The following is a 23,207-nucleotide window of genomic DNA, read 5'->3' as shown; positions in this document are numbered from 1 at the left end:
GCCATTTTGGAACCGGCTTCAAAATGTGGGTTCCAGTGTAAACTGTAGTCTAATTACAGCTCAACTGTGTTATTAGTCTAGAATGGTATAATGTTACAAATGAACATAGTTGCTGCAGACTGTACCCGAGTGTGAGTTTGGAAAATTCTTACAATATGAAAAAAAGAGAACGCGTATAGCATCAAATGCACGGAAAGTTAATATAAGTAATATAAAATAAATTCTACTTTCACAGTTGATTTAGATTAAACACGTGGATTTAAGAGTATTTTGCGTTACTTAAACTGTGATTTATTGCTCATTGTTTATCACCGTAGAATATTTGGTCTTTTTTATATGTTCCAGATCAAACTCATCTCACATCGAACATGAAAACTTTCATTTTACCAAAACAATGGAAGGTGTATGGTTTTTTGCTAGTGGTGACAGCTGTCCTTATTCTATATTACTCCTCATTAGAAAACTTTAAAGTAAAAGCAGTTGCCAAACTAACAGCCCAACAAACAAATTCTGTTCCGGAAATAAAAAAGTTTTCGAAAGTGACTGACACAACTTTGAATTTTTCTGTTCATCATACTATTTCAAACCGAAATAAAATCTCGTCATATGAGGCACACTCGCAAACTGTTAAGGGCTTTTCATCTCATATCACAAGTATAATCTTCAAAACCACGCAGTCTTTAGCTTCATTCAGCGTTTCTCCGTACGATGTAAATACACGACATACTATGAATGGAAAATTTGCTACTGTTGGTAAAATGGCAGCTGAATCTTCTGAGAGAAAACTCAGTTCAAGATATCGTGATATTACAACCCACAAGTTTGCAAGAAGAAATCATACTAAAGCCACCACAGTCCGTGCCTATATGATTTCTAATGTTAGCTCCAGAAACCATTCAGCTACGATGACTACTAATATTGAAACCTCTAGTGATTTCGCGGTTCCAGCTCATTCTGTTCGTATGAAATCAGTCAGCTCAACATTCTTTCCATCCAGAAGGACCCCAAATCAACGTAGAATATCTTCTGTTTCACCAAGTTTTCATGGCAAAACTTCAATGAATGAAGTGTCTAAAGTCTTCCCTACTGCTGCCTCTTTTGATTACTTGGTATATTCCAAAAACTGTAAAATTCCTGATTTGGACCCTTTTCACGACAGTGTGAAAAAGTTCATTAAATACGCTAAGCCATTAGACTGTTCTAAAGACTACGCTGCACTGACTTACAGCGACGATAATAAGTTGATTATAAACAACACAATCGCATATGAAAAAGGATACAGTCATTTCCGTTGTTGTTATAGAGCATTGTACAGGGACGGCGATGGAGAAACCGACGATGAATATAGGTAAGCGATATCCGTAAGTTGAAAAAAGTGGTCTCTTTTTTTTCCTTAAAATTATATTGTATGTGGAGCAGATTATCTTAAGAAATTCTCATCTATTTTACAGTAAAAATACTGTATCGCATGCAGTATGTAAAATAGATGCGAAAAACCGAAAATAGCGTAATCCTTGGGTTTTGCCAAAGCAAACTGCTATAATTTTTTTTTTTTTTTTTTTAATAATAACGTGATCTTCACGTATTCCCAAAGGATCAGCATGATCCGTCCAGGGAATTTGTTAGTGTTAGGTTAGTAGACATCCATGCCCGAACCGGGATTCGAACCCAGACCTGCACAGTGAGAAACTAGTTCCCTAACCACTCGACTGCCAGGCGGCAGTCGAGTGGTTAGGGTAGAGCAGTTCTCCTAATGTCGGGCGTTTACCCGTGACCAGGGCCGCAGCTAGATGCTTGGTCACCCGGGGCAAGCGCGCATTTTGACGCCCTCTTGTAATGTTGAAGGAGAGGTTTCAGAATAAAATTTGCGCCCCCTCGGGTCTACCACCCGGGGCACGAGATCTGCCTGCTCCCCCTGCCCGTAAATGTCAGAATTTATTCATTAATCAATTATGTATTATGCATTTTAATTATATATCATTAAATAATAACTCGTTGATTGTGCATCAGGTATTTCAACATTGTCGAACTTGTCCACCAGCTCGCTGCGGTGAAACATAGAATTCACCGGTCTTTGTGCTTTTACCGTATCATATGCATGTATATGTATGCGGTTTCAAGAAAGTACTTATTTAACTACTAACTCAAGTGATGGCCATTAGCCAGAGGTTTGTATGAAAAGTGGAGGTATATATATATGCTTTAGAGTTCTTAAAATAATCTGCTCCGCTTTCAGTGACGTTCTGTTTTGAGGCACGAATCTCTGTCGAGGTTCATTAGGTTTTTGTTTTAACAACCAAAATCTTTTAGCCTCACGTACATTCAACGCTTATTTTTTTTACAAATCTAAGTAGATAGTATATAAATAAATATTAAGTGACATATTCCCACATGGGGGTGGAGATACGGGAGATCATGAGAAAATTTAAGTTAATCAAGTTAAATTAGGTTTATTAAAATAATTTATCATTTTATTTAAGATTTACTCGCTAATCATTTTATTTTAGATTTATTAAGTCCTTGTTCAAAAATTTATTTAGATGTATTTAATGTAATTGGGTGTTTTCTGTAACTGGATTGTAGTTTTTATCTTTCTTGATTTTTGAGTGTGTCATTAATGACCTTGAATTATGGAAGTGCCTTGTTCGAACTACAGCTTACCATTCACGATGTTTTTTTTATCTAGCTGTTGGTTTTGTAAAATGTAGTGTAGGGAAAGAATATAAAGCATCACAATTGTGCGTAAGTTAAACAAAAAGAAAGACATCTATTTCATAATCAAAATTCTTAAAACTCAGGATGATACTCTCAAGAGTATTCATTTATCTCAAGGAATGAAAAACGAAACTAAATTTGAAGTCATGATGATTACACAATAATTATCTAAGTGAATGTATGGAATGAAGGGATGAATAATTATATCAATCACGTGTAGTAACGATTTTCTTCGACAAAAATACCACTTCATTTGAGAATCAGCCTGGGTTGTGTATGAGTTTAATATTTCAAAGATTTACACAGCTTTAAATAGGCATCGGTTATTAAGAAAATCATTTTTTTCAAAATTAAACCTTCTCGCGGGCCACCTTTTTTCTTTCGAATTTCTCAAAAAATTTTGTGATTTATTATTGTTCTGAAAATACCAATAAATGAAACAATTTTTATTTTATTTAATATATTGGACTCGTATAATAGGACGCCTAAACTATTATAGCGCGATATACATTTCCCAAAGGAGTATTTAAGAAGAAATATAAGAAGTAGGGGGAAGTATGCTTTTTCCGCGGCCATTGGAAAAGGTTGAAATTAATTTTTTAATGTGTTCTCAACTATATCTCGAGTGTAAGGAATTTATAGCCACACAAAAAAAAATTGCAGTGGCCTACATACAAAAAATCTTAATTTAGCACTATTAAATTTAGTCTATACTTGATGCGCTTTTTGTAGCTGCCGTTTTTGGACCACTTTAGTAATAAGCTTATGACGCTGTTTCCGTTACTCTCCCTCTATATTTCAATCCCTCCCTAAATTTTAACCTATTTCCAGCCATAGTTTTATCGCATATTTTAGTGCAAGCTCGGTCTTTCACGTGATAAGAAAAGTGTCTATTCGATGATTTGAGTCTTGTTTTAGTCTATATATATATAACTAGTTGTTATCGGCGGCTTCGCTCGCGTGAATTCGGTAATCCGAAAATTCTTCCTTGAGATCCCTTTAGGGAGTGAATTTTGAGACATCCCTTCTCAGCGAGTCTTTGCATCATAAAATGAAGATACTGACCAAATTTCAAATTTATAGTTTCAGTAATTTTCACTCGGCATGATTTCTCTGCATAGCATTTCAACCCCCTTATGACCCCCCCTTAAGGGTCAAATTTTGAAAAACCTTCTAAGAGTGAGTCTTTATGTCATAAAATAAAACTGCTGACCAAATTTCATAAATATGACTTCACTAGTTTCGGTTAGGCGTGATTTCTATATGTAACCGTTGATGACCCCCTCTTATGACCCCCTCAGGGGTCGAATTTTGTAAAACCCCTTCTGAGTCGGTCTTTACATCATAAAATAAAATTACTGACCAAATTTCATAAATATAGCTTCAGTGGTTTTGGTTCGGCGTTATTTCTCTGTATAACCTTTGAACCCCCCTTATGACCCCTTTAGGAGTCGAATTTTGAAAAACCTCTTCTTAGTGAGTCTTTACGTCATAAAATTAAACTACGGACGAAATTTCATATTCATAACTCCAGTGGTTTTGGCTCGGCGATGATGAATCAGTCAGTCAGGACATGTCATTGTATATATACATATATAGATGACATGTCCTGACTGACTGATTCAATTCACTGATTTATCATCGCCGAACCGAAACCACTTTAGTTATGAATATGAAATTCGGTCAGTAGTTTTATTTTATGAAGTAAAGACCTACTAAGAGAGGATTTTTCGAAATTCGACCCCTAAAGGGGTTATAAGGGGATTTAAAGGTTATACAGAAAAATCACGCCGAGTCAAAACCACTGAAGCTATATTTATGAAATTTGGTCAGTAATTTTATTTCATGACATAAAGTAAAGAAGGTTCTAAGACATCTAAGAAGGTTTTTCAAAATTTGACCCTTAAGGGGGTCATAATGGGAGTTGAAATGCTATGTGGAGAAATCATGCCGAGTGAAAACCGCTGAAACTATAAATTTGAAATTTAGTCAGTATCTTCATTTTATAATGCTAAGAAGGGATTTCTCAAAATTAATTTCTTAATGGGGGTCTCAAGGAAAAATTTTCGAATTACCAAATTCACGCGAGCGAAACCGCGGGTAACAGCTAGTTATTGTATATACGTACTATAGAAGAGGACCAAAGTCTTAAAAAAAACTCACTTTTCATAATTTTAAGGAGAGCTTTAAATCTTTAATGAACGAAGAAGACGAATTTTTAAAAATTCTGTACGCATGAATTTGATATGACACTGACGTAGTAAAGGCAGTTCTCAATCGTGGCTCTTTTTAAATTACTGCAAACATTCGAAACCTATCCTGTACGGCGTCAAAAAAAATCTTATTTCTCGATGATGAAAAACATCTCTGAAAATTTTGAGTTAGACAAAAATTTTGAGTAAAAACTGTGAATAAAAGTTTATTTTTGAATAAAATACATTCTTAGGCAGTTTTTAATCAAATAAAATAATAAGTAAAATAAACTGATGAGGATCCAACTGCGTTGGAGGGAATACGTTCCGACGTTGCCGACGCAGTCCACATGCTGTTACTGTTATTACTTTTTCCCGCACAGTGTAGTATGTTGCATCGTATATTCAAAATGAGCCATCATAAAAAAATGGTGCATAATTACTAATTAGTTTTGGTAAGTGTGATAAATTGTCCGTAGAAAGTCAAATTTAACATATATATCAGGAGTATACGCAGGATCGATCTTTCGGGGAGTGGTACAAGAAATTTCTTACACAGAGGTAAAGGGTAAAAAAGTAATTGATTTTATACCCTCTTTTTTGTAATCTAGTGATTATGCATAATCGCCGATTATCACATACGATTACACTAATCTTTGTAAACTCCTCGCATTCACAGCCAATTGTGTATGAATTTCATTAATAGCGATTATGCATAATGGTTCGATAAATTTCCATTAATTAACAACGATATATCATATCTACTAACGCCAACCAGTGAGCATGCGTAATCATTGGTAAATGTGATTAATTTCCAATACCGTAATAATCTCAATTTCATTTTCTTATTCATTTAATCAAATACAAAACGACTTGTGAGCCCCGAAGAAAAATAAATTTCAAAACGATATTTTATTTTCTTCAAACCCAACTTCAAAACTCCATATTTATTTGCTCCAACTTCGGCAAACAAAAAATGTTAAAGGCTCCACCTCCATGTGTGCCCAAAACCTTCGTTTCTGATATGGTATTAAATAGAACATGTTAAGTACCAGGTGTGAACTTTACGAACATTTATTATTTCACAATAATTTAAAAAAAAATTCTGAAAAATGGAACAAATTATACACCACCTTGCACCATTTCCAAATCAATGTGGTTTTAATGGAAGAGTATTATAGATCCGCAGTTAATTTTTTTAAATCAACTTTAAGTGTTTATGTGCGTTAGTAGGTGATTCTAATAAGATGACCCAACTTGTATTTTGCTAAATTTGTTGTATATTTTATTCTTTGTTTACCTACATGTCTTGTTTGTGTGTATATACAGTACATATAAGTATACTAAATAATACTTGTAAGAAATTGTGTACTAAATTTACTAAGAATTGTGTTTTCTTTTCTTGTTTTTTTTTGTCTAAATTAAATTCAAATTGAAAATTGAAAATTAAATTCCTCCTGAGACAATTTTAAATTTAGTTACTGTATAGTTCGTCATTGACTGTGATGTCACGAATCACAAATGTTTAAAAATTAGTTTATTTGAACAAATAATACTCGACGTCATCTTTTTGGACTTTGCCATGTTTTGGTATCAGTCTTCAGAAGAAACAAATACAGTCGAACTTGATTAATCCAAAGTCACTGAAAAAAAGTTCGAATTATAAAATTAATCTATCCTGGATCTGTAAAATGACTACAAATTGTAACTTCATCGTCAACATTCACATAGGATAATAATTATCAATTATTAAAATTTTTTATCCTAGTTACGAAATTGTTTCTCAAATTTTAATAATTTGTAATTATAATATAATTGATCTTAGCTGTTACATAATTCCACTGCTCTAGAGAATCAGCATCACTTCAGAATTTTTTGACTATGTTCAAAGTTTGATTTACGGAAACATTTTATGATCATCCGTTATGAAATCGTTTCTCAAATTTTGCTTGTAATTTTTATGCTACCAAGGAAATAACTTTCATTAACATATCACAATTTGAACTTTCCGATACTTCCTTAATGACGACAAAAAGATTCAGATTGTGATTGTTACACCTTGATCTATGGATTGAAAAGCATAATCGATATTAAGTGGTACACATTCTCGATGCACTCCGGTTAAACAATCTTAAAATATGCATTAAATTATAAAAAAAAATTGTAGAAAAAAACAGAATTTTCAAAACTTTAATTTGTCTTTAAAGATTTACTTTTAACAACCTGGTCGAGAAAAGCAGAGTTTGACTTGTAGAATTTTTAAAACTAAGTTTGTGCTAAAACAAAAATTTCAATTTTCTTCCTCCAACTTCGAGTTATTCAAAAAATTCGAAAAAAACAAATTAAACAAGAAATTTTAACATTAAATTAGATAGAAAACTCAAGGGATGTTCGTAAGAGTTTGAATTAACCAAGTTCTACTGTATAAAGCCGAATACTTTTTTTAGTATTGAAGTATTATATTCTAGCTTTATTTTCTTTTTCTTCACACTCACCTCCATTGCCGATGAATTTTCACCCACAATTATGAAGAACTTCACCTCAGCAAAAGAAATTTTTCCTGTAAAAAGATCCAATTATAAATATTATTAAAAATATACACGGTGTGTTAAACGAAGAGTGTCCGAAAGGAATGAAAATTCTACAGTTGATTCTAAAATTAAAATAAAATATAAAATTTATCAGCAAAAACAGTAAATTTAGTTGTCATCCCGTTAAATCATAATTGGAGGAAACAGAAAAATTGAACGTTTTCGTCCCATAATCGAAAAGGTGTTAGTTGACAAAATTTCCCCTCTTTGTCTTATGAGGAAAAAAAAATTACCCTCATAACATTTGAAGAAGAGCATCGATAATCATTTTGAAAGCCATCGGCGACTGAAATCCTTGACCTAACGCTATATACAGCTGAATTCAACTCTTTATTTTTCTTATCGTCAGAGGGTTCAGTTTTGGAGCAAATCTTTGAATTTTTATTTCTCTCGTTATTCTTCGTGAAACGCTCATTTGTTTTATGAATTTAATAAATATTTATTCATAACCCATTTCTAATTCATCAATTTAAGGAAGTCGTTAAAATAAAATCACAAGTTATCAAGTACATGCGCATAGACCATACCTACAGAGGGACACAGACATTGTTGAGGGTGTGAAGAGAAGCTCTTCTTGGCACACAAAGCTTGAGCTATGAAGAAAGACTCGATTTCTTGAATATGTTTACATTGAAGGAACGTAGGTGTCGGAGGGATATGATCGAAGTGTTTGAAATTTTCAACGGGATGGACAGGATGGACTATGAGTTATTGTCCATCGATATAATGCACCGTCAATCAACTGCTTCGACAAGGGGACACCGGTATCGTTTAGTAAGGGACAATTCCAGGTTTTGGTGTCTAAGGGAGTTTTTCTAATAGGGTGTTGTCAATAAATGAAATAGTTCACCTCCGGGGGTTGTGTATTCTAACACAATCGACACGTTTAAAAAGAAGTACGATAAACGTAGTGGGATAAATCGAGAAGCTATCCATACTTAGATAAGACAACCGTAATCTTTTTTTATGGACAGTATATTATTATTATTATTGATTATTATTATTATTGATTATTATTATTATTGATTATTATTATTATTGATTATTATTATTATTGATTATTATTATTATTGATTATTATTATTATTGATTATTATTATTATTGATTATTATTATTATTATTATTATTGATTATTATTATTATTGATATACTGTATATATGCTTTTATATTAGGTTGTGTATTTTGGTTATTTGGCATACATATTTTTTATGGACATAATTTTTTCAGCCACATCGTTGGGCAATTTTCTTGTTGTGGCCTTTACATTTGTATTAAAATATGAAAACTAAAAATAATTACAAAGTTTAAAAAATAAAATCAATTTATTTAGGCCTGCGCATAAAAAGGTGCCAAAATTGTATCATATACGCAAATATTAGAAAAATTTGAACAAGAAAAGATGAATATTGATTCGTTACATTTTCTTCTGATGTTTTGACTTGATTATACACTGAGTGGCCACATTATTATGACCACATCATGATATTTCGTTAAGTCATTTTTTGTTTGTATTGATTTGATTCCTCTTGGCTTGGACAGTGCAAGATGTTGATAGGTCGTCTGCTGCAATTCGCTGCACTATTACCGTTCCATTGTCTTTTAAAAGTCTGGAGACTCTCCGTTCCACCCGAGCATTTACCAGTTGGTGACGGCCACAAGTTGCACGTTGAGACCCAGTTTTTGCCTGACAGTCCCGTCTTTAAACACTTCAAATGCAGCTGCTCTTGAACAGTTTACAAATGCGGTGGTTTCGCTGATACTCGTTCCATGGCTCCAAGCTCCTACTGTCATCAAAGTCTTTAAATCACATTTTTTCCCATATATTCACACACAACAGACAATTCACCTATATTGCCTCAGGAACTAAGCTTTCTCCTTTTTTTATACTCGCCTAGCTTTCTAGCGGCAACAGTGATACTAAGCCATAGCTCACTTGCTTAAAACTGTCATCTGGTTATAATAAAATGGCCACTGAGTATATGTGTCTAGCTTTTAATAACGTTTTTTATAAACTAGCTTTTTCTCATCTTGGTGTATGTTCGAGGTGCCCATAGCATACTTAGTTGTGTGTTGTATACAAAAACAACCAAATAAAAACATAATTTATAAACAAATCTTCTAAAGAACTTAAACTTTTTATGCAATTTTATTGACGAATGAAAAGATTTTCTTTATTACTAAAAACCGTGAAACCTATAAACTAGTCTTACAATAATTAAATTCAATCAAATAATTGAATATCTTTCATAGGTTCAGTGAAAATTGCATAGAAATGTCCAATCAAATTAGCATCGTTCAAGAAGAATTCGTGAGAGTTGAATGTGAAACAGAAAACGAGACCATGTTCTATCAAAATTATCACAGTTTTATTCAAGAAAAGGCTGATGTAGAGAAGAGGTGCAACGATTCATCTAATAAGTACAGCGTATTGGTAATTGGAGTCGATTCTATGTCTAGAATGAACATGCACAGACAACTTAACAAAACTGCAACTTTCTTATTGGAGAAATTGCATGCCGTTGAAATGTTTGGTTTCAACAAAGTTGGTGATAATACATTTCCGAACTTAATACCACTTTTAACTGGATTTAATGAATCTGAACTCTCGAATGTTTGCTGGGACTCTTCCAAAAAACCGCTTGACAACTGTGATTTTATATGGAAAAAGTTCCAAAAAAAGAAATATAGGACCCTTTATGCTGAAGATACTCCTTACATATCATCATTCAACTACGTTAAAAGGGGATTCTACAACCAACCGACTGATTATTATTTCCGACCATTTATACGTGCTTATGAAGATGATTTCGGTAGAAAAAAAGAAGGTAATTGCCATTTATGCGTCGGATCTGTTTCTGAAACTGAAGCGGTTCTCCATTGGACAGAAAAGTTTGCAACGCTATTTAAACATAAACCCTATTTTGCCTTTTCTTGGATTAATAGCTTGAGTCACGATTTTTTGAATTCTGGTTCTTCTGGAGATCACATGTACCTTCATTTTTTTCAAAAACTTCACTCCTCTGGATCCTTAGAAAATACATTTGTTATATTAATGGGCGATCACGGAATGCGATGGGGTTCGATTCGCTCCACGTACATTGGTCGGTTGGAAGAACGATTACCGATGCTTATGTTCGTAATACCAAAAAGGTTTAGGAATGAATACCCTGAGGAAGCACGTAACTTAGAGCTGAACAGTCACCGTTTAATAACTCCTCATGATATATACGCTACTTTCGACCATTTAATGAGCATTGATGAAAAATGGAAATCACTCGATGTAAGTGACGTGCCAGAAAATTTGGTCACTATCTTCACTAGTAGAGCTCTAAGCTTGCTGCAGCCTATTCCAAAAGAAAGATCTTGCAGGGATGCATTCATACAAGAACATTGGTGCACATGCGAATTATATCTGGCAGCAGATCCCCATAGCTCTGAAGTTCAAATGACGGCATATTTTATAGTAGATGAGTTGAATGATATTTTATCTCCTAGAGCTAAAGTTTGCGAAAGATTACATTTAAAGAGCATTAAAATGTCAAGAGTATTACCGGCACATACCGATCCAAGCATGGGGAACCATATCGGTAATATATATTCACTTATCGTGGTGACGAAGCCAGGAAATGGCATTTTCGAAGCAACTGTTAGGTTAGATGAGAATGAAGAGGAATTCGAATTACTTGGAACGATATCTCGCCTCAATCTGTACAAAAACCAGTCAGCATGCGTTGACGATGCCATATTGAAAAAGTACTGCTATTGTAAAAAACCTAAAAAATATTCATCTAAATCAATGATCCTTTCTACTAGACCACACTCCACGTCAACTTCATTCCATTTCAAGCATCCGTAGTGTACTTCAATTTACATTCTTCCATTTAATGCGTATTCCAGCATTCAATTCACGTTAAGTTACGTTATCTTTCCCTTAGAATATTTCATGTATCATGGAATATTTTCCAGCTCGAACCTCTGACTGTCTCCTCGTACTTCTAGTACACGCATACATGACTAAGACGCACTGAAATGATTTATTTTATTAAGAACACACGTACTCTTTCGGGTAATACTATTGTGATAAACTGATGGACTCTAGTCACCTTCGAAAAATTCTGTAAAATATCAGAAACAAATATAGGACGCTGTTAACAACGCCCTCTTTTGAGCATTAAAAAATATTTATTTTCATCATAAATTTCGATCGTGAGAATCAATTAGGTACAGTATTTTTAATTCTTTTTTTATGTGTGTTGTTTCATAAAAGCTAATCGACAGTATATTAACTTTACACGGTACATAGAAAAATCCTTTCTACCTGAAATAACTTGCGAACGGAGAGAGCTACAGCTTATGCAACTTAGATAACGGCATGGATAAGTGACTTTTCCCAGTCAGATGCAAAACACGTCAATGCGTAAAATGATAATCAATAAGAGATATAAAAATTTTAAGTGAAATTTGTGCTTGTCTCTCTTCTACCAAAAATAAATTTAATGCGCAATATCTGGATGAAAGTTCACAAAGTTATCGATAATTAAAATTTTTGGTGCTAGTCTTGAAAGAAATATGAAGATGTGTGTGATTGTAAAAAGTGAAAACAATTGGGGATTTTAAATATCGACAATTCCACGAATTTTTCTGCAAATATTACCGAGGTTAATTTCATTAGGTATAATAGAGAAGTGAAACTTTTACCAATTGACATTTTTTGGATCAGAGGCCACATGCAAATTTTATTTTTTAATATTCTGTATACCCCCTCATCCCAATTATTTTACGCACTGCTGTTTGCTGCGTGAGATCGAGTATAGTCACTACTAACAAATTAACTAATGTGGTCTACATTACCCAAATTGTGCAGGTGTAGCTCTAGGCGCCGATCCAGAGGAGGATGATAGACCCCTACCATAAAAAAACCCGAGTGCACAAAAAAATAATATAAAGGACGTGTAGTCATCTCTGGTACGGCATTTACTCCCATTAAGCCACCCACGCCGACAGATTACTCTGGATCTGGCGCGGCGCGTGTGTAACTTTCATCGTTCGCAGAATATTTAAGGTTGGAAAGACTTTTCAATGTGCATCCTATTTATGTTTTACATACCCTACTTAAGTGATGTGGGGAAGGAAAGGTCCCAGGAAAATTTCTTGTTACTTCTGTCATTGCGACGTTAGTCACTATATTAGTGATTTTCCTTTCGACGTACATAAAGCTCAAGTTAAGTTGTAGTACTAGCTCGTTCATATCAATTTTTACTGATCATATTCTTCAATTCATGAACGAATATCCCGTCATCACAGTCTTTTTTTAAGTTTCAAATTGAATTGTTGCAACGCTATTTAGAATTTCCACGTTGTAGACGAAGTTTTAAGAGACAGATATCGGTTTTATTACAATATTTCAAAAAACAGACGTTGTTTATTTATTTTTATTTACTTCACAAATATAAACGTGTAATACACAAATTTAGACATGTGTTACACAAATTTAGACATGTGTTACACAAATTTAGACATGTGTTACACAAATTTAGACATGTGTTACACAAATTTAGACATGTGTTACACAAATTTAGACATGTGTTACACAAATTTAGACATGTGTTACACAAATTTAGACATGTGTTACACAAATTTAGACATGTGTTACACGAATACAAACATATTAATTCACAAAAAATACATACACACATATCACAAACAAACACTTTGTAGCCTCAAGGGACTGAAAAGTCCTTCCAGCAGGCCTTAAAGGTATAAGCTATAGAATATTTAATATTATTTTAATTTAATAATATTTAATATTTAATTTTTTTTCGCTAAGGACACAAAAACATCAAAATTGTTTGTAAGGCCTACGCTGATATCATTCATAAATTTATCAGTTTTTCTTTGCTTTAAGCCGACCTTACAGATGAAAAACTCTGATAAATTAAAAAAATAAAATACAAATTTGTGACTCTAAGTAAATATCAAGCTACAACTGTTTAATTGAGATTTTCTTTTTTTTTTTTTAATTCATCAAGGAAATGAAACGTTGTTTCTTTCTTAAACCGAACAAAAAAAACTAAAAAACTTACGTATTTTCCGTGCCAGGGTGATAAACCGCCAGTTATGAATTAATCAGCGATAATATGAAATATAGCAATCCTTTTACCTCTTCGGTCCGTCCATATAGAGGACGGAAATAATGGCGATGTGATAATATCTAATGCGAGAAAGATGACTTTTTTATGTTCAAATATTCTTTATTCATTTAAATTAATTATTTATCATAAAGTGTGATTATTAGTTTGAAAATTACTTATTCATAAAGTTATCATTTTTTGAATATGTTTACATTGGATGAACGCAGATGTCGAGGAGATACGATCGAAGTGTTCAAAATTTTCAATGGGATGGATAGAATGGACCATCAACTTTTAGTATACCGCCAATCGACTGCTTTTACAAGGAGACACCAGTATCGATTGGTAAGGGACAATGCAAGATTATGGTGTCGCAGGGAATTTTTCTCTAATAGAGTTGTCAATAAATTGACTAGCTTACCCCCGAAGGTAGTAAATTGTAACACAATTGACACGTTTAAAAAGAAATACGATAAACATGTTGGGGTAAATCGAGAAGCTATCCATTCTTAGAATAAGACAACCATAAGTATTCTTTATGGGCGTTGTATAATATTTTATCATGTGTATATATTGTTTATAATTTGTGTTAATTGCATTTTTAATTGGGTTGCTGTATTTTTGAAATATATGACATCCATATTTGTTATGGGCATCTTTTTCTCAGCCACTTCGTTGGGCATTTTGCCTGTTGTGGTGTTGTATTTGTATTTGTATTTGTTATAATTATTGCATAATTATACGCATTATCCGTGCCCGTTTCACTTGCACTCTAAGCCGATAGTTTGTATCCCGACATTCCCGGGGGTGAAGGATTATGATGCCCTTGCTGCGTGTGGCATAAAAAAAAGCGGAATCGCGTGCCTGCGAAATATAAATGGCTATCGCATCGATGCGATTTCGCTATTATTTTGTCGTGATGAGTCGCTGCTCGCGCATAATTTTTCAGGGGTGGCTGAGCAGCACGCGAAGCGCGTCCGCCACCCCACACAGGACTCAGCAAGTGCGACTCTCCGTGCCGGGTCGGGACGGTAACTATTGGCTTTGAGCTCAAGTGAAAACAAAGTATGATGTAAGTAAGAGGCTGAAGAGATAAAACCGAAGTCATGAGCTGAGCATATTGAAAAAAACTTCAAAGCAGTTTCCCCCAGAAATCAAAATATCGTCATAAATATTTTTTGTCGCCAAAAAACGCTAACCTGGCACGAATAATGCGCAACTACCCCGATATTTATAGGATTTCTCTTTCTGATATTGTTTCAGAGTGAGGAAATGAATTTCGAAATTTAAAATGGTCAATATGCACTTCAAACTATTTGAAGTAATTACATCGTTATCCAAATCAAACTTTTCTGACTCAGATGATTCAAATCAGAAAACAGGCACTCGTTATTTGTTAAATTAAAAATAGTTCATAAATCCAATGATAGGTAGCACTGCAGCATTCGTTCTACAGGTGATCAATCGGTCCTCTAGGTACTTGGTTTTAAAAAATATTTTTATTTGCACTACAGTTTTCCCCACAGCAAAAAGCAGGAATTTTCGGGGACTTTATTCCTTGAACATGCCAACGAATGTTATCTTTCAAACCACACAACCAGGTCCAGAAGTCATATATGGTGAGATCGTGCGAGAGAGGTGACCAAGCTGTTGAAAAACAACGCCTGATCACCCGTCTATGAAAGTTTGCCGTAAAAGCTGTTGAATAATATGGGAAATGTGTGAGAAGACGCACATTCACGAATAAATACAGTAGGACCACTCAAATCCGGACTCCTCGGGGCCTAGGTGATTGCGGATTATGGATAAACTTTTTGTTCATTTCCCAAGTTTTCATATCTAAAACAGTAATATGCCTCTTTAAGCAATTTGATTCATATTTTTCTTTAAAAGAATTAATAATAATTAAAATTAATGTTGCTTATAGTAACAGATAATTTAATTAAAACCATAACTTCTAATTTACATACATACCGTTACTAGCTTTCCATAGGAAAAAAAACCTAATTTTTTAAATCTTTTTTGCAGTCATTCCTTCGGATCCAAACAAAACTGATATAATAATTTTCTTTTTTTGTATCTGAAAGATCGTAAACAGTAGATTTTTTGATTCCATGTTTTGCACTTAATATTTGTACTAGTGTTTTCACTTTCTAGTTTTTTTTCTTCAAATGCCCAACTTTCTCACGTATACATAAACCGCATCGAGTTTCTGTTTGCACCATGTGCCTGCCACATCACTAACTTGACGTTTTCAGCTTGTTTGGAAATTTGCTTAAATAATCGCAGAAAATAATATAGCGCTGGAAAAGTTCTAAACCACACTAAAGTTAACTGTACAGTGTGGAGAAATAAAATGAAAAAAGAAAAGTTCTTCTGGTCAAATCTGACTTTCTGACTAAGGGGCCATTCAAGTATTAAGTCAGCAAATTTTTAGCCATTTTTGACCCGCCCCCCCCCTCTTTGTCAGTAAAAGTCAGCAAAACACTGACCCCCTCCCCCTAATCAGTAAAATTTCCTCAGCAGCTTAGTATCTTCAGAAAAAGGTGGTTGATGACGTAAGCAACATTCAAACCCCCTCCCCCTCCTTGTCATCAAATCAGAATCCCACTCTTCCCCCGATGCTGACGTAATACTTGAATGACCCCTAAACACACATTCATTGAGACACAGTTGCCATCATCGTTTTCCAGAAGAACGAAAATCACAGCGGACACCAACAATAAGTGGTACAAAAAAAATAAAAAAACGGCTAGTATGTATTAGAAAAATCCGAAATATATATATATATATATATATATATAGAATTTAGGTAAAAAGAAAAACAAGGTCCGTTTGCAAAAAAATAAAAATAAAAATTCGGCTGAAAAATGACAGTATTTCGGAGGTCATGCTGCATCGTGTTGAGGACGCATTTACGTTTTTTAACTTATGGGATTACAAACTTGCCAACATGTCACAATAGCGTTGACTCGCTGCGTAACAGGTTTTGATCCGTATTGGAGTCACCCATTGGCGTACGCAAAGGCTCCCCCGAGCCAAGATTATAGTGATATTTTGCAGGAAAAAAAAGTAAAACCCCTATCAGAAGGGAAAAAAATCTGAACCCCCCCCCCACCTCGAGAAAGTTCTGCGTACGCCTATAGAGTCACCTCTTCGAAAAAAATAAGGACCAGTCACAACGTTGCGCAGTAAACATCCCTGTTAAGGCGTTTCTCATTTTCCTATTTTCTAAGTGTAGTTATATATTGTTTCATATCTAGATTTATCATTATTATTACTATGCCTTGAACTCGATTAGTGTTGCGTAGGCATTGCGATGGAAGGTTTCCCTGATCTAGGGGGGATAGTAGCTGATACCTTCAAGTTTAAGGGTTTTAGAGAGGGCTAGGTTGGAGCTCGAGGTCGAGAGAGAGTTAGGGTTTTGGAGACAACGGGAATAACGGAGCCACCTGTCGGCGAAGAAGTAATCTCCACGAAAAACGCCAATTACAATTCAGAGGGGGAATGGGTGGTGGTTATAGAGGATGAAGAAGGTGATAGAGTGATATAATTACCTGGGGAGCCTGGGAGGTTTGCGATAGGCTTAGGTCAGGTTTTTTACTCTCAGACCAGATAGTTGATAATAATAACTATTGACGGGGAACTACCCACCTCTGACTCGGATGGCTTCTCGATTGACACTAAATCACAGGGCAAATTAAAATGTAAGCTAATAAATGCCAGGAGCTTGGGTAAAGGGAACGATTTTTTAGAAACTATGGATAGCTGTGGAGGGCCTAGACCCAGTAGATACTGTATTCCATTGACTATTGTATTCCCCAGTAGATACTGTATTCCCTATTAGAGAAAAACTCCCTGCGGCACCACAACCTAACATTGTCCCTTAATAAAGGGTACTGGTGTCCCCTTGTCGAAGCAGTTCATTGACGGTGTATTAATAACTCGTGGTCCCTCCTATCCATCCTGTTGAAAATTTTTAACACTTTGATCATATCTTCCCTATAAAGGGAGGTGACCACGAGATACGGGAGTACATAACGGAAACGTGCGACGAAAACAATTGTATTGTTTTGTTCTAAACTGCACATACTCGAAAGGAAGAAAAAGATGCACTCCAACCTTACTCCGAAATGCGGGATTCGAATAATCCGGTTTGTTTTCATCTCGAGGTGTGGAGTTTCACTATCTGCTGATTGGTCTGTTTCTCCCCTTTTTCCTCTCCCCTTCTGTGGAGGCATCATCATCACACCCTTACATTTCAGAACCCCCTCCGGCCATTTTCTCTATCCTCTTTTACTAAGCGCGGGCGTCTCTTGTTCCACCCCTATGAATTTTTTTCTTCCTATAGTAGCAATTCTCGTACAGCTTATCTCTTCGCTCTACAATAACCGCAGCCTTTAGAAGAGCGCGCAGAGAATTTTTAAGGATGAAACCGAGCATTCTATTCGCTTTTTTTGACCACCGCTGAACAGTGTTCGGAAAACCTCAGCCGCTCGTCAATAAGATGGGGTGACCCTAGTTGCATCGGAGAATCACATTCAACTCGTATGGTTGCGGTTATAGTAGAGCGAAGAGATAAGCTTTACGAACATTGCGACTAGGAAGACAAAATGCATGGGGTGGAGGAAGATATGTCCGCGCATAGTAGAAGAGGATAGAGAAAATGCCCGGGTGGGGGTTCTGAAATGTAAGGGTGTGATGATGATGCCTCTGCAGAAGAGGGAGAGAAAAAAAAGGGAGAAACGGACCAATCAGCAGATAGCGCAAATCACCGTCTCAAGGTGAAAGCAAACCAGATTGTTCAAGTCGCGCAACTCGTTGGGTTGTCTCTTTCTGTTCTTTATCTCGCTGCTCGAGTGTTGTGCAGTGTAAAACAAAACAATACAATTGTTTTCGTCTCTAGTCGCTATCATGCACTCCCGTACCTCTTCGTCGCCTCACTATGTGTTCGGCCTGAGAAACATGTTCAACAAGATCCTCTCGGAACTAGTGAGAACTATCGAATGGAAATTCTCAGCGAAAAAACTAGGCGAAGAAAATGGGGCCGGAGGGGGTTCTGAAATGTAAGGGTGTGATGATGATGCCTCCACAGAAGGGGGAATGGAAAAAAGGGAGAAACAGACCAATCAGCAGTTAGTGAAACTCCACACCTCGAGATGAAAACAAACCGGATTATTCGAATCCCGCACCTCGGAGTAAGGTTGGAGTGCATCTTTCTCTTCCTCTCGGGTATGTGCGGTTTAGAACAAAACAATACAATTGAATTGTTTTCTTCGCCAGTTCCCATTATGTACTCCCGTATCTCGTGGTCACCTCCCTTTATAGGGAAGATATGATCAAAGTGTTAAAAATTTTCAACGGGATGTATAGGATGGACCTTAAATTATACCCCGTTATTAATACACCGTCAATGAACTGCTTCGACAAGGGGACACCAGTACCCTTTATTAAGGGACAATGTTAGGTTGTGGTGCCGCAGGGAGTTTTTCTCTAATAGGGTTGTCAATGGAATAGCTTCTCTCCGGAGGTTATGAATTTTAACATAATTGATGCATCTAAAAAGAAGTACGATCGGTATAGTGGGCTAAATCGAGGTGGTGTCCATACTTAGATAAGACAACCTCAATCTTTTTTATGTGTGTGTGGGCAGTGTATTATTTACTATTAAATTTTTTTGGTGATATGTGCTTTTATATTGGATATTTTGATTATATTTGACATCCATATATTTTTTTCCAGCCACCTCGCTGGGCAATTTGCCTGTTGTGGCCTTTGTATTTGTATTTAAAACTGTACACATACACCATACGGTCTATACATATCAAGTAGTTGTTTCCACAACCACTATAACCACATCTATGGGCGCAGAGTTTTTTTCATCGGCCTGGAAGAATTCTAAAGCTATATACAGTGGATCCAGCTCATAAGATTCCCATTTAGAGCGTTTCCCGCTTAGTACAACTCATTTCCGTGCTCCCACCTATTTCTAATTATTCGTCGAGATTTCCCGTTTAAAGCGTTTTCCCGCTTACGTTTTTCTTGATGGTTTTTGGAAAACGTTATAAGCCGGATCTACTGTAGTTCTTTTGTATTTTGTTGTCATGTTTGTTGGAGACATTGGTATTCTACGTGAGTTCTTTTGATAGCGTAATTAACCTTAGCGCAGCAGCTTCATTCTGGTTGAACAGTTTCGCTAGCAGATCCTAATTTTTGTCCAATGTGCAAAGTGGTAAAATCACTTTTACAGAATAATTATTGTTCTATTCATCTGACTCGTCAACTGCATGTTGCGAATAGCCCCGGTTTAGGCGGATATATCTTCAATATTATTATAGTGCCATCCACATCTACAATTTTTTTACTAAATTATTTATTTAGAAAATTACTTGCACATCATCAAAAATATATCAGTTGTCAGAATTCCATATCATTTGAACCAATGCAATGTCATCAACCGCCTTCTGAGCATTGGAAACGTTCAATTTCGACCACCCTATACTTCATCCGACAAAATGAATTGATGAATGTCAAAAATAACATTTTTTCCCTTAAAATATTATAATATACAGACAAAGTGGATATGAGACATCACTTTTATCGTCATCAGCCGTTCATTCCTTCATACGCAGGTGAAAAACGCAATGTTTACAGTACACTCTTGATATACCTTCTGGCAGTCTCTGTTAATAACGCTTCTTGAAAAAACATTTTGTGATGTTTTAGAAATCATCAAAAATTTTGAAGAAATGACTGAACTTATACTTTCAACATTTTTCGAAGCATAGAAAAAAATAGGAACAAAACAATTATACCTTTCCGTTTATGAAAAAATGTTACAACTCAAACAAAACTACATTTTTGAGAGAAAACTTATGCATAATACATCTATCATATTCTTATATAAAAGATCGTCATAAGTGATGCTAGACCACCATTAGCGATGTATGGTAATCATGTGGTTTTAGTAACTGACCAACGACCGTTACATTATGCGGAACAACGTAGGTTCCTGAGATTTGCGAGTGCTGCTGTTACCCTTGTTTCGATCTTGTAAAAAATTTTCATGGTATAAAAAAAAATTACGAATGCGTGGAAGGGATTTTGCGAAATAATATCATAAAAACCTGTGTCGTTATGGAATTACTATAATCGAATTTTTTTCAATCGATACAGAACATCACTTCAATATGGGCCGAAAAAAACATGCATGCGCACAAAATGCTTTTTACAGAAGAAAGACGCATGTGTTTGGATTTCAAAAATTTATGAACCTATGATTAAATATTGCTCGACCAACTAATTAAGGCACTTTATTGCACTTAAAAATTCTATAAGCGTTTAATTTGTCTGCAATGCTTGATAAATAGAAAAAAATGAATAAAATGACGAAATCTTTTCACCTAAGGACTGAAAGTTTTCAAATTTTGAGTTGTGTCGTTCTTCCATAAATGCAGAGATGTTTCGGGACTATGACATTTCTCAACGCAAAATTTTCCACATCGAACCGTATCAGGTGTTTAGCTTTGGCTTTACAGATCTTGATATTTCAATTTTTTAAGCAATAAATCAAAGAACATATTGTCGTAGTTCATCTTCAACTCTCTCAATCTAACATGCAGACAATTATCTTTTTAAATGGGCTATAATCAATACCAGTTGCTCCCGAATGAAAACTGACACTAAAGGATTTTTTACAAGGAATTGTTGTCTTAGCTCTTTATAGCACTGAGCCCTTCGTTATTCGAAGAGTTAAGTTTATGCATAATTATAATGACGCTTCATAGAAAATGACATACCTTATGCAATACAGAAACCAACATCTCTTATCTCAAGTTTACATTACAAAGATCAAAATTGGAATAATTTTGACAATTTTATTAAGTTATTAACTATGTAGACAGCAGAACACAATGACAAAACAATTCGCTTTAAGTTATTTTTCGTTATTTGGTTAAAAATTTATCAGAACTTTGACATTGTCGATAAAACTACATCAATTCACTCCAGAACACCTATTGATACCTCATGAACAGAACCGACAATCAAAAATTTTCCTCTGCATTATTACGTTTTCTTGGCCTTAGTTATCTAAAATCAGAATTTTTTATTCAAGTTGAATATAAAGTTGAAATATAAAGACTATTTGCATCTAAAAGTAGCTAATCGCCAAAAATATAAAAATCCCTCTAGAATCAACCAATTATATATATGAATGCACACATAATGTTGCGCTAAGGCTAAAGGGAAAGAAATTAGTGTTTGGTAGAACTGAGAAGAAAAAAATGCATCGAAAATACTAACCTTATTTTCCAAGAAATTCCTAGAACACTGAAGTTGTCGAATTTCTACTCGAACGTGTTGACTACAAATGCGCTTTTACATTCTAGATAAACACGCAAACTAAATATCTAACCATTGCGTAACCATCGAGAAAAACTTGAGCGATTTTGAGTTGTTCCCCCCCCCCTTTTTTTTAATTCATTGACAAGTGATGATGAAAAAAAATGAATCCTTAGTCAACACCATGTCGTGCAATAGAGAGAGATGTTCGCATTTGCGTAATTCTTACAAACAATGCACCCTCTTCCATCAAGATGAAGAAATTGTAGGGTTATATGTTTTCCTCCAAAAGTCACATCTTAAAAAAAGAGCATATAATGTATGAAAAATAATTTTTTCTCCCTTTTGCGAAAGGATTGAATCCTATGAAGTTCTGCTGTGTGAAATAAATTGTATTCACAGAATAGTTGAAGGTCAGAGGAACATGTAAATCTGTGCCCACTGCGATTTGGTGAATGAAAATCTTATTATATCAGTTATGACCTTATGTTCTGTCATGCGTGTGTTGCTGACGAGAGCATTTAAATGCCTCAAGGAAACTCTAAATTTCTTTTTAATGCCCAACATATGCTCGTACACTATAAAATAGCACTACAAACATACATGCAACGTGTGATGGATTTCCGCGGCGGGTTTTCACTTCCTCAAAATATTTTGACATTCGTTAAGATTATTTGATTATTTCAACACGAAGACATCAAAAATTTCCGCAACGATAAATAAATCACCTCGCAACTCAGCTTATGCGTAGCTAAGCATAAAAATCACGGATAACATGACCAACTCATATACAAGATGCAGCTGCACGAAAAGATATTCATCGGTTGTTGCACTACCGTTATGACAAGCATTATGTCGCAGATCTCGGAAAGAGAATCAAAAGGAAGCGAAATTTTACAAGAGGCACCCTTTACCGCAGAGAAAATTCAAATTGATTCGTGTCATTGGAAAAAGAACACATTCAAAGAACAGCTGCGGCTAAAATGTTGTAACCCTGTGATTCATAGTGTATTATGACTCCAAAAGAGAAAAAGACTGACTCTCTTTAACTTTTCTTTCTCACAATATATAACATTTCTTAATTTTTTTTCTCAAGAAGAATAGATTAAATCTACAGTTCATACACGTGTTCAAAATATAAGGACGGAGTACCTTTCGACACATGTTAAGAAAACTACACGCGAATACCGACAAATATAGCAAGAATTTTATTTCTTGATGTCTAGCAAAAAA

The 23,207-nt window shown here is 34.9% G+C and overlaps 1 protein-coding gene and 1 long non-coding RNA gene across 2 annotated transcripts; one reads left to right on the top strand and one right to left on the bottom strand.

Annotated features, from left to right (window-relative positions):
• The first annotated feature begins 351 nt into the window (after positions 1 to 351).
• LOC149067673 (uncharacterized) lies at positions 352 to 11,695 on the top strand. The gene is made up of 2 exons (XM_089252476.1): positions 352 to 1,348; positions 9,751 to 11,695. The coding sequence occupies exons 1-2, from the start codon at positions 369 to 371 to the stop codon at positions 11,354 to 11,356; spliced, it is 2,586 nt and encodes an 861-aa protein (XP_089108602.1). The 5' UTR covers positions 352 to 368; the 3' UTR covers positions 11,357 to 11,695.
• LOC149067672 (uncharacterized) lies at positions 6,307 to 22,085 on the bottom strand. Its single transcript, XR_016195332.1, has 3 exons — positions 21,936 to 22,085; positions 7,403 to 7,467; positions 6,307 to 6,550 (listed from the first exon to the last, which is right to left on the bottom strand). It is a non-coding gene; the product is annotated as an uncharacterized LOC149067672 (long non-coding RNA).
• Between the last annotated feature and the right edge of the window lie 1,122 nt (positions 22,086 to 23,207).

The sequence above is a fragment of the Pholcus phalangioides genome, unplaced genomic scaffold, assembly GCF_987345545.1.
Source record: "Pholcus phalangioides strain wild (caught in Gottingen) unplaced genomic scaffold, Ppha-v1.0 ptg000029l_1, whole genome shotgun sequence".
In the NCBI taxonomy this organism is placed as follows: Eukaryota; Metazoa; Arthropoda; class Arachnida; order Araneae; family Pholcidae; genus Pholcus; species Pholcus phalangioides.
The sequence above is the reverse complement of the archived record's forward strand: the minus strand, read 5'-3'. Positions and strand labels throughout refer to the sequence as shown.

Excerpts from the sequence above, each read along its gene's own strand:
- LOC149067673 (XM_089252476.1), top strand. The coding sequence starts at position 369 with ATGAAAACTTTCATTTTACCAAAACAATGGAAGGTGTATGGTTTTTTG. Across the intron at positions 1,349-9,750 it reads GAAACCGACGATGAATATAG|GTTCAGTGAAAATTGCATAG; the intron begins GTAAGCGATATC and ends TATCTTTCATAG.